Source organism: Acipenser ruthenus, chromosome 11 (genome assembly GCF_902713425.1).
Source record: "Acipenser ruthenus chromosome 11, fAciRut3.2 maternal haplotype, whole genome shotgun sequence".
Lineage (NCBI taxonomy): Eukaryota > Metazoa > Chordata > Actinopteri > Acipenseriformes > Acipenseridae > Acipenser > Acipenser ruthenus.
Window position 1 is genome coordinate 37,482,730 of NC_081199.1, and position 17,135 is coordinate 37,499,864.

Here is a 17,135-nt window from a genome sequence, read left to right on the forward strand (position 1 = left end):
GTTACTAGTGGACTGCTTTAAGAAATATTTTTCCTGAAAACTACAGTATCTCGGACATAAAAAAAAAAATAGATTTTTAATGTAAAAATATTATGTTCAAATGACGTTGTTAATTCTTAATAAATTGGTAAAAACGGAATTGGTCATTTTGAAAAACAGAATTTGCCATTCCCAGTATGGAAAATCAGGAGCCCTAATTAAGGCACAGCCTTTTTTTAATTGCTTATAGGCTTTATCGAGTGATTCATCCTTGCTACCTTCTTACACTATCCCTGATGGAGTACTATAGCTTTTGTTTTACTGGAAATCAAACGTCAGCTCTTGGAATTTCAGGCAAACGACAATTGCCATTTGAAAAGCCGTTTTATCCTTTTAGTGATTTAAGGCTCTGACATGAATGTATTTACGTGTATTATTTTTAGAGCCTAATGGCACATCAGCTTTTTTTTAATCTTGGTGTAACGTGAGTGTCGCAGGACTTCATGTACACTACAGGAAAGGTTTATTCTAGGGTCTACCCTAAACAAAGAGCCGTGTTCAAGGTGTTCCTTTTTCTCTATTCTGCAGAGGGAAGCATGGCTGCAGAACTGACAGTCTGATTGATAATGACATACTGAACTCCATAACTGTATATTGCATGTTTTTATTTATTTTTGTTTAGAAAGCGAAATTGGTAACATTTTCAATACATTTTACAAGCCCCATGGTGATTTGCTACAGTGGTGTGTTCATTATTTCAAGTGGCGTGTTCACTATTTAAAAATAAGCACATTTGTGTCGGCTTTAGCTATTCTTTTTTTTTGCGTTGTGCTGCATATTCTGTTGTTACAGTGACTACAGTGTCATTTGCTAACTGCCTTTATGAATAAAGAAATGACCTGAGCCAGAATTGAGTTATAATAACCAAACATTCTAGCTGCCATTATTGGCAGGCACAAAATCTTTCCTTATACTTTTATTTTATAAGATATGCACTAAGATACAAACATTCTTACAGTAAGTGGGCCCCTGCAGAGAGAATGGGGAATATAGTAGCTTCAGGCTTCCCAAAACTATTGGCTGCTTGTTTAGGCCATTTCTTGTTCTGAAGCTGCCTACTTTACTGTGTGACCTACTGTGAAGAATTGTTTATTATTTAAAAAAAAAAAAAAAGTACCTCAAGGGCATCTCCTGGCCTTCTCAACAGCAACCATGAATTAAGATTTGGAAAGGAAACTGTGTTCTGTACTTGCAGTACCTTTTAAATCCCTCAAATACGAAGAAACACTAATTGCACACACAGTCACCTCCAAAATTATTGGCACCCTTGATAAAGATGAGCAAAAAAGACTGTATAAAATAAATAATACCAGTACTGAGCTATATTGTAATTTTCCAACGTGGAATATATTTGATTTTATTAATGATTCAATGGAATCAACCAAAATTACACATTTTATTCCATTGAATCATTAATAAAATAAAATATATTCCACGTTGGAAAATTACAGTATAGCTAAGTACTGGTATTATTTATTACACAAGTAATTACTCAGTACTTTGTACACCCTCCCCTTGCAAGGATAACGGCACTGAGTCTTTTTCTATAATGTTTATTGAGATTGGTGAACACATTGACCGACCATTCCTCCATACAGAGTCTTTCCAGATCCTTGATATCCTTTTGTGCTTATGGACTGACCTCTTCAATTAAAACCACAGGTTTTCAATGGGGTTCAAGTCCGGAGACTGAGATGGCTATTGCAAAATGTTGATTTTGTGGTCAATTAACCATTTCTTTGTGGATTTTGATGTGTGCTTGGGGTCATTGTCTTGCTGGAAGATCCACTTGCGGCCAAGTTTCAGCCTCCTGGCAGAGGCAACAATGTCCTGGTACTGGGTAGAGTTCATGATGCAGTTGACCTTAACAAGGGCCCCAGGACCAGTGGAAGCAAAACAGCCCCATAACATCAAAGATCCACCACCATATTTTACAGTAGGTATGAGGTTCTTTTCTGCACGCCAAACCCACTGCTGGTGTGCGTGGCCAAAGAGCTCTATTTTCGTCTTATCTGACCATAGCACCCAGTTCCAATCGAAGTGCCATTGCCATTTAGCAAACTCCAGGCGCTTACGTTTGTTGGTTGCTCTCAATAAAGGCTTTTTTCTGGCAACCCTTCCAAATAGCCTATTGGCATGGAGGTGGCGTCTAATTGTAGATTTGGAGACTTGGTGACCCAAGATGCAACCAAGTTCTGTAATTCTCCGGCTGTGGCCCTTGGATTTCCCTTTGCCTCCCGAACCATCTGCCTCACTGTGCGTGGGGGCAAGATACACTTGCGTCCTCTACCAGGCAAGTTTTACCACTGTTCCAGTGGTTTTGAACTTCTAAATTATTGTCCTAATAGTGGTAAGTGATATATTTAGTTTTTTAGCTATTGTTTTGTACCCATTGCCTGATTTATGAAGGTCAACAACCATTTGTCTGTCTTCATTTTTGAGTTCTTTGCCTTTCCCCGTGGTGATGGATGACAAATGGATTTCATATGTGTGTTACCTCATTTTTATACCCCAGTGAAACAAGAAGCCATGGAAGGCCACAATACAGAAGTAGAATGTTAATGCAGATTTAATTTTGCTTGATTTTATTTATAAGAATCTTTAGGGGTGCCAATAATTTTGACACCTATCTTTGAGAACAAATGTTATTACTTGTTAATAAAAAAACTTTTTTTCTCTGAGCAATTGTATTAGAATAAAAGAATATGTTTTTCCCATATATTTGAGCATAAAATGTAGCTCATTACCTGTGTATTTTATACAGCCTTTTGTGTGTGTGTGTGTGTATATATAAATAAATAATATTGTATTTGTATAGAGGGCATGGGCAGTGTTTACTGTAAATAGGCATTTGATTTAAAAGGGTGTACGGTTACCTTTACTGCCTCAAATGAGAAATTATGGTAACTAAATGATTTTTCTATGCAAAGTCTGTTTGTCAAAATGTTAAAATAAATCGGATAATGTTTACTAAAAATGTTTGTAGTTAAAACATGGTGTATACTATACTAGAATTGATATACATCTATTTGAGTTGTTTTATTAATGTGTATCTGTAATAAAATGACATTTGTGAAAAATAAAACATTTTTTAAAACATTTTAAAAAATAGAAATAGAAATATTTTCACAGGACTCCAAGAATGCCCATTGTCTTAACATCCAGGCAATTTTTCTAAAGAGCTCACAATTGGATGGTCTAGAATGCAGTGACATGATAGACATCCATTATGTTGTACAATACCACAGCTTCAAAACTAGCCTTCAATGCCTCAGCTGCCCCATATTCCCCCTATAGAGACAGCAAAGTACACGATTCCATACTTTAATGTGATTTATTGGAAAACTTAATAAACCACTCACATCTACAGTGCAGGAGGGTGTTTTTGAATCTGATTAAGCTGATAAACTTTGTAACCTAATGGCAATGTGTACTGCAAAACTCGGATGTGGAAAATAACTAAAGGGTACCTGTGTCACTGCAGAGATACTACAGAGATTAAATGCAATATAAAAAAAAAAAAGAATAGGTTAAGAAGTCTCGAGAGGGGGGCTTGTTTTGGGAGCTGATAAGTGTATATGTCCGCCCTGTGTCTCTACTGTAATGTATGTCACATAGGCTAAATACTGTTAAGTGTGTACATGTACATTTTTACACTGAAAATGGGGCAGATCTTCAGATCAAATACACCCTGTCTCTCTTTTATGTACAGTGCCTGAATGACAATGCTGGTTAGAGTGTGTGTTTATTTCCTATCCTGTCCAATGCTGGGTTGCAAAACAAAAGTGCAGCTACTGTATTGGCTACCTGTTGTAAAGCCATTTTCTTGCATCCAAGCCCAGACTGCAGCCCCCAGCACACTACAACAGCAGCATGGTGTATGGTAAGTTGTGATGGCATACAACAAAAGGCCGTAGCAAAATGAATGTATGAATAATGCATGTTTACATTCCATGTCCCTAGGGAAGAACAAAACATTATTTGGTCAGTAGATTTGTTAAGTAAGTCTACTGTACAGTGACACTGAGTCACCCACAGTAATTTGCCCTATATGCAAGCCTTAGTTTTAGAAAATAGACAACCACACATTTTAAAACCAAAACAAGTCTCTTACAGGACATGGAAGTCTTGCTCTACAGTATGTTAAGTAAGGCTTCCACCTTTACAAACATTTGTAAACCTATACACTAAACTGCAGGACAGAAAGGGGCTTGAAATGCATTATGTGGGCAGCAGTGTGGAGTAATGGTTAGGGCTCTGGACTCTTGACCGGAGGGTTGTGGGTTCAATCCCCAGTGGGGGACACTGCTGTTGTACCCTTGAGCAAGGTACTTTACCTAGCTTGCTCCAGTAAAAACCCAACTGTATAAATGGGTAATTGTATGTAAAAATAATGTGATATCTGTGTAATGTGATGTCTTGTAACAATTGTAAGTCGCCCTGGATAAGGGCGTCTGCTAAGAAATAAATAATAATAATAATAATAATAATAATAATAATAATAATACTATTACAGTACACAAATGATCTGTAACAGCGTTGTTGTGGGTTGTAAGAATTGGGTCTATGCTGCCGTACTTCATGAAGTATCTGACAGCTACAGCTCACAAAAATGCAATTTCATACTACAGAAATATCCTTCTCCTGAATATACTGAAAATGTGAGCCTACAGTGCGCCCTCATTACAATATAAGGTGGCCCTTTATACAGGTTATTCTGTAAGGTGGTATGATAATGGCACCCATTTGCCTCATAATTCCATTACACTAGCAGTTGTATTCTCGTTAGGAGGAATTCAAATTACTCCCAACAACAGTTCATAAAGGGGAACCCTGTCATTTATTTAATCATTTGTTGGCAAAACAAAAACTCCTGTCAATTTTATATTTAAAAATGATATTTTCATCAACTACTGTAGAGCCATTTCTTTAAAAATCAATAAAACCTATTTTAAAGTAACTTTTTTATTTTACAGTAATGGTGTTTTAATAAAATTAGTGTTACATTTCACATTTATAATGGAATTATTAGTATCATAACTTTAGCGCAGATTATTACCATATATTTTTTGAGCTCTGAGGGATTCTTAAGGGAAACATCTTACAAATAATTACTGAACCATTTTCAGAGTAGTTTTTAGAAATAATAGCACTGCTGTCTTAGCACTCTACTGTACCTTCTATTTTCATTGTAAACCTAGTACAAAGAATATGTGTAAATAAATGTCAAAAAGCAAATGGTGGGGGGGGGGGTATATAAAGAACGATGTATTTTTATAAGGAAGCTGGCAGGGTTATATGTTTTTAATTCTTTTTAAGTAAGAAATGTAATCTAGCCCACTGGTTTCTCTTCTCATTTTTACAACAAGCCGAGGTGAATTCTATGATTTGGTTTTTTAATTTGCTAAATAAGTCTTGGATATGATTTATTAAATGGAAGTGATTTGTAAATTTAATTCATGAAATAAAATTTGCATAATAAACAGCTGCTAATCAACTATAAACGTATGGCTTCCTGTATCTTCTCTGCATGCAGTATTACTACTGTTTTGGGCATCTGTTGTCAACAACAGGAAATTAATACTGTAAGGCAGATGACTCGTAATTTGTAAAAAAAAAAAAAAAAAAAATTGTAATTTATTATTGGAGTGATAGTCATGGTTGTTTTGAGTCACCCAATCAATACCTTTTTATACTTTCTTCGTCTTCTACACAATAAAAGAGAAGCTCGGAAAGACTACCGATCACGTGACGATTGCCCAAAAATGTATACAGGCTGTGCTGACTGTTTGTTTATTCCCAGTGTACTGTCCTGTACGTGCTTGACTTACAATACAGACATCAATAAACATTTAAAAATGTTTAGACCTGTGTTAACTGGCACCTCCACCAGGTAGTCTGTAGTGTAAAAAGGCACCTCACGTTGTTTTTGTAATTTAGTTCCATGGCAGTAAAGCAGGTTATTTCAGACAGTTTTATGGTACAACTTCTAAGGAACCAAGACCAGTAGACTTGCGCATATATATATATATATATATAATTTTTTTTTTAATCAGTAAATTGTGAACTGTGTACATAACAGAACTCGGCAACACAGGATCTAATGATCAAATAAGGCAGAGAACATACAAAGTAGATTGTGAGAGATATACTTACGGAACACTGAAATCAGCCCTGACCATCCCTCAGAAAGTTAGCTAGTGAAGAAGAGGCTAAGTGCCAAGCCTCGATCGTTGTTGGTTGAGCGCCATCTATTCTAGCAGTGGACAACTCCATTGAGATTATATTTCTAAAATTTCTTATCTAAGAGCTTGTCAACGGAAGTCCAGAAGACCACCATGACTGTAATACAGTTTTTTTTAGCAGCCGTGAGACCTGCCAATAAAATTTTACGCTGCAAGCGAGATAACTCGAGATTGGAACTATTGTTTAATAAGCAGAGAGATGGACCAAGCGTGACCTCAGTGTTCAGCTGCTCTGAAAGAGTCGATGCCATTTGGTTCCAAAGGCTCGAAATGGGTTCATATGGAAGCGCTTAAGTGGTGTGGCATATGAACAATGTATCAATCTAAAATGGATGAGCTGGTGAGTTAGGTTTTTTGAAGCTGAGAAAGTGTTATCCCACACTGTACCTCTGTCCAGTTTTACCCCTAATTTCCCAAACTGCCATTCTCAGTTTTTTTTATTACCGTAGGAGGTTTGCTCCAAGCTGACAACAAATGAATGTATTTAGTAGATACCAAGCCTTTATGGGAAACTTCCAAGTCCAACAATTTGAAGACTGAATGGGTGGGGAGACAGCTATTCCATGGCATGCCATATGCCTTCAGAGCTTATCTGATTCTAAGATACATGAACAGGGAGAAACGTGGGAGATGCTTCTAAATCTTTAAGTCTTTGGATGTTCAGTTCTTTTTTGTTATTTTTTTAGCAATGATTCTACCTGCCGTACCTGTCATTTTCTTGGGATGTCCACTTCTTTTCAAGCGTTTGTTTCATTTTGTTGTGGATTTTGGTTTTCCCATATTTTTTATACTGTTCTGTAGCCATTTCCTTTGTTGTAGTGCTTTTCTCAAACATGAATCCATCTCCTTTGTCTTGACCATCATCTGCTGTATTGCCGAAATGTTCTTCTTCAACAGATGGAAATAATGACCTCTCTTTCTGGCTATTAACTTAGTAAGTCAGTTTAATAACTCTACAATGGTTTTTAGGCAATTTTAATATATTTTTTAATTTGTTTAATTACATTTTTACAGACTGTCATGTTATTAACAAACATTTAAAATTGCTTAAGTGCTTTCATTTTTTTTTTTATATATATATAAAGATTGTTTGATAAAATGCCAGAAATTGTGTATTTTGGTCTTTGTTATATATATATATATATATAAAAATACATACATACATACATACATACATACATACATGGATACATGGATGGATGGAGGCTATATTTGCAGTTTATAAATTACTCAAGCTTCGGTCCCGTAATTTATGACGTCACAGAAACCCTGGATGGAATTATTTTCCTGTAACTCATTGAAGCCCATCTATTATTCTATATATAAACACACACAACTTGTATACTTGTTTATCAAATACAACTTGCCAGATCCTAAATTTAGAAGCAAAAACAAAGTTCTTTTAAGCTGCCTTTGTCAGTAGCTGAGCACTGTTCTGTAGATATTTACTGTCCCTAGAGAATTCCCCCCAAGCTGTATATCGTACTCCATTGTTTTGGTGGCTGGTGTCATTCTGGATACAGTAATAAGGTTTACTCATACTGCAAGCCACCACTGTCAAATGTAATTGTATTTATTTTCCCATTCTAATCCCACACTTCAGTAGTAGCTTTTGATGAGATCTCTTTAGGGATGAAATGTTGTTCTCTGCATTTACAGTAAATAGTTTCCTCTTTGTTGTAGATGGCGATAACTGGAGCACAGAGTAATATTTTGGTTTTGGGTCCAAGTTTAAATGTGTACAGTGTAAAGTTGAACCGAATTGTAGGACACTGCAGCGTCTTGCAGAGGTTAGTTAGTCCTGCTATTAAACATAAACACATTCAGTGCTAGATACTGGAGAAAGACTTAAAGAACAAACATTTTACTTCTCAAGCATAATATGGCAAACAAAGGAGACACCTTCATGTAAAATAAATTGTTATTTTAAACTAAATAAAGACATTAAACAGAAGTGTTCAAAAGTCAAGGACATATTGTCTGTATGTCTCCTGTCCCCCTATGCCATAGCAACACCTTATGGAGAGACCAGCCTGGCACTGTTGCAAGTTCTTGTGAGAACCCTGCTTTAATGTGGATGTAGAGGTTGAAGGCTGCTGTTTTGTTATGCAGCTACTGTGCATTTCAAATATTTGTCAACATACATTAGTGTTTAAAAAGCCTTATATTCAAGCAATAATTTGGAGCTGTTGTAGTGTACTTACACAAAATACTTCAAACTGCACAGTACATTAAATATTTCACTGATTTCAGGTGGAAGAGTATAGGGATAACAGTGGGCTATTTTTCTTGTGTTGTAGTCATAGCAAAAGACGTGGTGACTGTAATCATACCCCAAGGGTGTAGCGAGTCCTGTATACCATATGAGCCTGTCGTTCGAGTACAACGTGGAGATAACTGAATTGCACTATTATACATCATACTGCCATGTACTGTATCTTGTGTAGTCTAGTTGGTCTTGAGGGAGTAGCAGGAGTGTGTTGGATGTCTGCTCTAGACCAAAAAAAGATTTTTACAATTTTTTTTTTTTTTTTTTTTAAACGGTCAGGTTAGCTTAGGTTATTGATTTAAATGCTTGCAGCATGGTGGTCTTTTGGCCTAAAATGGTGAAGGGTGATACAGGATTACTTGGTAATCTTTTTTTTTTTTTTTTTTTAAGATTCAGCCATCTTAGTTACATTGTTTTAAATAAGTTTGTGGGTGGGGTGGAGTTCAGTTCCTTAGCATACTGGTGACTGGAAATGGTGCATGCAACTCATGAAAAAAATAAATAAATACTGCAGTGTTATATTTTCAGTTCAAGTCTTTAGCAGGCTCTAAATCTATGCTGCCTACAGTTCAACATCAGTTACAGACTGTGGTTATGTTTTGCAGACTGTACTGCATTTGATATTGTCCATTTGGCTGATAAGTTAACTACAGAAGCCTACTCTGAACCTGAACATTTCTAAGAATGTTTGACTTGGCCTACGTAGTATATTCCATGGAATATTAATTGGTTTTCATTGTTTGTTTTTTATTTTTTTAACCATTCCTTCATGTTTTTCTTCAGCAGGTAAACAGTCATGAGGAGACCACACTTTAAGCCCTCGTACATGTTGGATGTTTTATTGGGAAGTTAAACAAAAAAAAAACATGGGGAACTTGAAGGAAGTAATGCTGGAGAACACTGGCTTTGATTCACATTATTAGAAATGAGAGTCCTCAAAGCGCAGGTCAACAGCATTCAGCAAGCTTGAAGAGTTGTTGCCTGCTGAAAGAAACAACTTTCCATTCACAGAAAATATACTCCAATAACATTTTTACTTGAATCATGTTTATCCTGAGTTGTTGGCAACAAGTTCCATCCATGTAGAATTCATGTTTAACTTTTTCAATTCTAATTCACCTGCCAGCGCTTATTTAATGAAGACTATAATGGGAAATCAGCTTGGTGTTTAGAGGGGCGCAAAAGATGAAGGACATCAAAGACGGTTCCAAAGTGAGCCGCCTCTAACAGCTGTGTACAGTTTTAAATCTGTACCGCATGGTCCTCTTTCGGAAGGCCAAGATGACATATAGTCCGAGGACATTGATGGGCGTTTGATATCTTTTGAGACGTCGTTTGTAAAAACAAAAAAATGAATGGAGGAAAGGAGTATGAAGGAGGGGACAAAGGAGGGCCGCCTCCCGCGCAGGTTCCAATAGGATGGCAGCGCAGGGCGGACCCAAACCGAGTGGTTTACATAAGGTAAGTAGTTCAAGTATTGTCTGCATGTACACATTTTTGTGGAAATTTCATCATTAAGGAAAGTTCCACGATATAACCATTCTACAAAAAAAAAATACCACAGAGCACTTTGCAGGTGGAGTCACGAAACGGAGAGCTCCAACACTGAAGGATTGTAAAGGATCAGACCCCTAGATACAACTTTTTTAAGTTGCTTTAACTGCTTAATATAGCAACTATATCTCATGAAACTCTTACATCATTGAAAACCACTACAATATTTTTCACACAACACCTGTGAACTTCCTGGTTTTACACCAGCATATGTCCCTGTCAATTTGTCCATGCATATTTACATTTGTACATATATCCAGAGATAGCAACATGATACTAATATTCTATCTACAGCCATAGAGAGGTTTCTACAGTCACAGGTTTATTAAAAATGTGTAGCTGTACCTGACAAATTGTGATCTTTTACAGTAAAAGTCCTACATGTATATAAGCATTTTTAAAGCAAGGAAGTACAGTAGTAATGAAATCTATGCTGGTGAACTTTTCAGTTGAAGTGCTGGTTAAATGGATGCCCTCCCTATTGTGTAGTTTTGCCAGCATAAAGGGAAACCAAATAGTTTTTCAGAGCCTATGGCTGTCACTTTACCACCTGTGGTGTGTGTAGACGGTATCTTGAATTCCTTGCTCTTGGCTAAAATATATTCATTCATATTGCTATCAGTGTTGCCCACTCCTTATTTATTTTCTTGTAGTCCAAGTGGCTCAGTCCTATCTTGTCTGGAGCAGGTTAAAACATACCTGCTAACTGATGGAACCTGCAAGTGCGGCTTGGAATGTCCTCTTATTCTCCCCAAGGTAAATACTACAGTAAGAATCACTTTAGAAATAAATAACGTGGAAGTCTTTGTTGGGGGTTTACATTTTCTGGATAAAATTTAAATGTAATGGTAATATAAAGTTTGTTGCACTTTTTACATTAATTAAGAATGAAACATTTATTATACTAGAGCTGAAAACAGAATAGTACATTTCTGCAGAAAATATTGCAGTTAGTGTTTGTAATCTCAAGATTTAATGTATTTCAGTAATATAGATTTAAAATGGTTAATTGATTTCCTTTAATTGCAAAAAAAAAGTGTGTATGTCTGTGTTTATATTGACTAGTGGTGGGTCAACAGGAAGGTGCAGGATTTCTATGTATCTTATTTAGGCTTAATCTATGGTTCTCAGTTCCAGCTTTCTGCAACCACCTGCAGTTCTGTTTTTGTTTTAATAGCAGTGCTTTCCAATGCACATAAAAACAACACTAACAGCCTCTAAGAATTGGCAGTTGTCTATGTACATAATCAGCCTGCAACACATTGACGTGGACTAACCTGAATGGGATATATTGGAAATCAAGGGGCAGTTCAAAACTAAAGAAGACAACAAATTATACACAAGTATGCACCAGAAGTAGATCTTAATGGTTCAAAACGGAATAGTTCTTCAACTAATATAAGAATCTTGACTCAAAATAGATCTTGTTAATTTATCTAAATGGTGGCAGATGTAAATAGCATTTTGTATTACATTTATTATTAAAACAGGATCATTCCTGATATTTCATATTGTTTTCCAGACACAAATACACTATATACTTTTACATGCACTGTTATATGTTTAGTTTACATACCCAAACAGTGGTGGTGTTTGTATATGCTGCTTGAGAAAGATTAACAAAGGGAGTAAGGAGTTTTGCTCCTGAAGGTGAACCAACATTTTTTTGTACTAAAGTTTGAAAAATGTCCAAGAATGTTCAAATAAAAATGAGGCGTTCACAAACCAAGTAAATCAACATCTAATGGCTAATATGTGTTTCAGGTGTTTAATTTTGATCCTGGGGCAGCTGTCAAACAGAGGACCACAGATGATGTCAAAGCAGATGACGATGTTACTAAGCTTTGCATCCACAAACGGAAAATCATTGCAGTTGCCACCCTTCATAAAAGCATGGAAACACCCCATCCTTCTCTAGTATTAACTAGTCCAGGGGGTGGCACAAGTATGTATTACAACTATTGATCAGTAAAAACTGTCTACTAATTAATTAAGTGCACCACCTTTGAGAAAAGGATTTAAAAAAACTCAGAGCAGATGCCTGTCAGTCTGCCGTGCATTTTGCTGATAGTGCACCATAGAACTCATGATTTAAAATTACTTGCATTTAATTTTTTTTTTTTTGTATTACTGTACATTATTGCAATGGTTAATATAAGCCTTCATCTGCGTTCAATACAATGCATAGAATCAATTCAGTTTCAATAGATACAGGACAAGGCCTTGAAATTGAGAGAGATGTGTGTAACTCATTGTCTGCAAGGATAATTTATTTTCTAAATGCATTTTATTTCCCATTTTGAGAAACTTTGACCAGCTGATTTTTGTTATTTTTATTATTATTTAAACTGTTTCAGGTGCAACTCCAGTGGTACCTACACGATCAGCAACTCCAAGAGCAATAAGGAATAAATCACATGAAGGAATGGCTAATTCTGTGGTCACAGAATGCAAGAACCCTTTCAAGATGATGATGGCAGGTCCTAGGCATTATCAACAGGAACTAACTGCAGGCCAGCTGCAAGATATTCATGCTGGCTATCCAAGACAAAGGCTTGGGAGTAATGAGCATGGACAGAAGTCTCCATACCGTGGCAGTCATGGTGGATTGCCCAGCCCAGCATCATCAGGATCTCAAATATACGGTGATGGCTCCTTGTCTCCCAGGACTGACCCTCTGGGAAGCCCTGATGTTTATACACGGAACAATCCTGGGTTTCATGGTGTGTCTAATTCTAGCCCCATTCAATTAAATAACCGGACTCCACTATCTCCCCATGCAGTAATGCTCCATAACTCTCCAGCACAGTCATCTTGTGCCTTGGCTGGAAGGACTAATATACCTCTTTCTCCTACAGTGACTACAAAAAGTCATATTATAAAAAAGCCTATGTGTAATTTTCCACCCAATATGGACATGCCTCGAGCAGTATTTCACCATAAACCCCCTCAAGTTCCACACCCTCCCCCGCCACCACCCTTACCACCCCCTTGTGCTCTACAGAAAAAGCAAATTACTTCAGAAAAGGACCCCTTGGGCATCCTCGATCCAATCCCCAGTAAACCAGTTAGCCACAACCCCATGTTAATGAACCCCTCCAATTTTCAGTCAAATGTTCACTCTCAGGTGCCTATGATGAATGTAAGCATTCCCCCTGCTATTGTTCCCTTGCCAAGTAACCTGCCCTTGCCAGCAGTCAAACCAGGACCCATAAATCATAGCAGCCACATGCAGAGGGTCCAGCATGTGGCCTCCACCATATCACACTCCCCAGTAACCTCCCCAGTGCACATGATGGGACCTGTCATGGGGAGGAAAGAGGCATCTCCTCAAAGGTCACGCTCATCTTCCACTTCTTCAGACCATGGAAGCTTCATTGTGCCACCAGGGCCTCAGGCCAGCTGTGGTAGCATGAAGGTTCCCCCGAGGTCACCTAGGTCATCCATTGGATCGCCAAGGCCATCTATGCCTTCAAGCCCCTCTACAAAGCCTGATGGTCTTCATCATCAGTACAAAGACGTCTCCAACCAGTTGCTTGTTGGCATGAGCAATGTTCTCAACGCTCCATCCAACTCTATGTTTCCAGTCGCATCTGCCGGAAATGCTCCACAGAAGAATCACCCAGGGCTGCTCGGAATGCCCCTTAATCAGATCTTGAATCAACATAACGCTGCTTCGTTTCCTGCAAGTAGTTTACTGTCCGCAGCAGCCAAAGCACAGCTAGCAAATCAAAACAAACTGACTGGCAACAACAATAGCAGCAGTAGGGGGAGCAGTAATAGCAGCAGTGTCGGGCCTGTTGGCAGTGGTGGTAATGGGGAAGGACATAGCACTTTAAATACCATGTTTCCCCCTAATAACATGATTCTGACGATGAGTGAAGGGCAGCAAAGCGGACGAGCTGCACTACGAGACAAGTTAATGGCTCAGGAAAAGGATCCCTTGCGTAAACGAAAGCAGCCAGCTTCGGTTTTCAACATGCTCAAGCAGTTGCCGATGGGAGCTCCAGGAGCCTCCAAGCCTGGACCTGACCACCTGAGGAAGCAAGGTCAAAATTCACTTCCGCCAAATAACTCTATGGCCCATTTGCTTCAGTCAATGAGCTGTCAAAGTTCTCACATGAGTGGAAATAATGGCGCTGGTTGTAGTATCTCAAATGCTAGTATACCTTGCTCCTCGAATCAGCTTCATTTTACAGACAACAGTTTGACTTCTTTTCCACCTCAAAACCTACAGTTGCAGCATCACCCTTCCAGAGGGGAAGGAATGCACTGCCAAAACGTAAACACTAACTTGGTTCACAGCGGAGACCATGTCCCTCAGAGCCAGTTTGCAAGTCTGGTGAATCAGATGCAAGCTGCTGGGAATTGTGGGATGCTCAATCATACAGGAGTAGCTTTAGGGAGTCCCTTACATCACCACCCTCCCCCTCAACACCACCACCATCCTCACCACCACCATCATCCTACTCCTCCTCCTCTTCCTCCTCATCATCATCCAGAGCAACAACATCATCATCATCATCATCATCAGAACCAGACACTTTCCATGATCCAGCCTTCTTCAGTAGCGATGGTACCAAACAACAGTGGCAGCAACTGTGGCCAAGCAAGTTCAGAAGCAGGTAAGAATTTTTTTAATTTAACGTACAAGCATAGGTTTCTTACGACCATGTTCAATTTGTTGGAGGCTTGACCTACAGTACAAAGACTAGTTGCATCCTGTACCTGCAACAAATCTAGTCTTAACATCTAGGCAAATACTGTATCTGAAGGTGTCTCCACATGGCTTTTATGGTACCTGTTAATTCTTATTACATTCAGCGATGGTCAGAAACTTGGTGGTCAGAAATGCCGTCTTGGTTTCATTGGTGTGGTGTATGTCATTTAAATACATATTTTAAATAGTTGGTACTCAAACTGGCTGGGTCACCAATTAAACATATAGGATTTAGATACAGTATATGTTATATTTTTATTTACTGTGAAAGCGATTATCTAGAGATTGTCTAGTATGTATGTATGTATGTATGTATGTGTGGATGTATGTATGTGTGTATTTTATAATACTAAGCCTTGAGAATACGTAGGTATCCTGAAATAACTTCTTCCAAAAATAATGGTTCTTAAGAGATTCATACTTCTTATAAGCTGACAGTAGTCAAATCTAAAGAACGTTTTAGTAATTCTATGTTCAGTTAATATAAAATGTGTTTTAATCACACTTGCACTATTATGACCCATAACGGCACAAGATACAGTAGGTAAATCAAAATGTATGTGTTTTAAAATTAAGTTTGGAAAATGATGATGATACAATGCCTGTAAAGGACGTTGTCTCCAATATTCACTCATTGAGAAATAATCTGGAATTTACATTATATAAGTACATATTTGGTACCCTTTTTTAATGTATTTTTTGCTTTTACATTAGATAATCTTTGATAGATAGGAAGTCCTGCCATATGTAGCCTGAATTGGATATGTGAAAGAATTTAGTACTGGTTCCAAATGTGAATTAACAACCACAAAATAACCCCAACACTGATTTGTATTTTTGTTTTGATTTGTTTTTTGAAAGTTTATTCATGCTAAGAGGATCCAATTACATTTAGAAGATTGTTTTTGTACTGCGTCTTCCATGCCAATATTGCGGTAAGTAACAGTGTCCACTAAGGCTGTTTCCTGAGAAGATTACAACCTATGTCATTTTAAAGTTTATACTAAGTGTACAATATTTATTATTGATTTTAAAAACATTAAATAGATAGACGCTTCATCACATAACATTCAATATAAACACTTTTGAAGTTTTTTAGTTTTTTTTTTTAAAATACAATAAAGGATATCCACCAGAATGACTCTTCATCTACACCCAATTATCAATGCTCTGCAACTTGCCAGTACTGAATTCTTTCTCATATACAGTAATAGAAAGTCTTGTCTTTGTGTAACAGCAGTACAACTGTTGGGTTTATTTTACGTTCTTTTGGTTCTGCTAAACTTAAGACTGTCGGGGTTAGCTGCCTCTCTCTTTCTTCTGCCCTCTCCTTGTCATAATAAAATGAGGGATCTTAGCAGCCTCAAGTAGTGGTTGTTTATAGTGATCAAGTGATTGTCACCCCTGCGTTAGGGTTATAGAGCGGGGGTGCTGGGTTGGTTGTTTCACTGCAGGTTTATACTCAGGTTGGTTCTGTTTTGAGGGGCGATTAGAATATACAGTACAACATCATAAATCCGATCCCCTGTGGATTGGGGTATAGGCGGATATGTGAAAGTTAGATTTGTGAACATCTATAGAAAAAGCATTTACACATCCATAAATAGGTTAGTGAACAAAAACAACATGCAAACTGCTTTAAACATGGGGACATTTTTTGCTTTAAAAGTAAGCAAACGTAAACAAGATTAATTAATCTACAAATACACAGTGTTGCTGTGCGGTTTGCTGTAATCCATCTCCACACAAATAAATATATATATATATAAAACAGTAGGCTAAATGTACAGCAACCTGCAACTGATGGCTTCTTTCTTAACTCTAGAAGTCCCTGCCTCCTGGTTCTGCTTTCTTAATATCTCTGTCACAGTAGTTTTGCGCTCCTTTCTTGATATTGCCAACAGCCAATAAGAAGCTTGGTTTAAATATTGCTTCGGCTATTTTAAACAAACAGCCGGTAAGCATTGCGTTTATGAAGCTTGCTTTGTTTAATTCAAATGCATTTAAAAGCTACAACACCACGCTGCCAATATCTGCAACCATCATATAAACACATTGCACACAAAAAAAAGAGTAAAACACAAAGCTTTCTCAACTGGTGTATTGAAACGTCACTGCTACACACAGCTGACTGACACACACACACAGCCCGTCTCTCTTAAAGGGGAACGCACCAAAAGGCTGATTGCTATAACGCTTTCTTTCTGTTTCCATCGCGGACACTGCATTTGCTGCCAATGCAATTACTCTCGTAGCCTAATTTTTATATTTATTTATTTATTGATTTATTTATTGATTTATTTATTTA

At 37.5% G+C, this 17,135-nt stretch overlaps 1 protein-coding gene across 5 annotated transcripts in view; it reads left to right on the forward strand.

Moving 5' to 3' along the window:
• The window catches only part of LOC117427029 (methyl-CpG-binding domain protein 5-like), a 49,005-nt gene that overhangs the window by 19,119 nt on the left and 12,751 nt on the right, over positions 1-17,135 (forward strand). For 4 of the 5 annotated variants that reach the window (XM_034045375.3, XM_034045372.3, XM_034045374.3 and 1 more), the window contains exons 2-5: positions 9,337-10,014; positions 10,761-10,863; positions 11,872-12,052; positions 12,465-14,732. In XM_034045375.3, the coding sequence (XP_033901266.1) occupies positions 9,905-10,014; positions 10,761-10,863; positions 11,872-12,052; positions 12,465-14,732 (2,662 nt within the window). In that variant the 5' untranslated portion in view covers positions 9,337-9,904. The remainder of the gene's footprint in view (positions 1-9,336; positions 10,015-10,760; positions 10,864-11,871; positions 12,053-12,464; positions 14,733-17,135) is intronic. The other variant, XM_034045373.3, reaches the window with a different exon arrangement.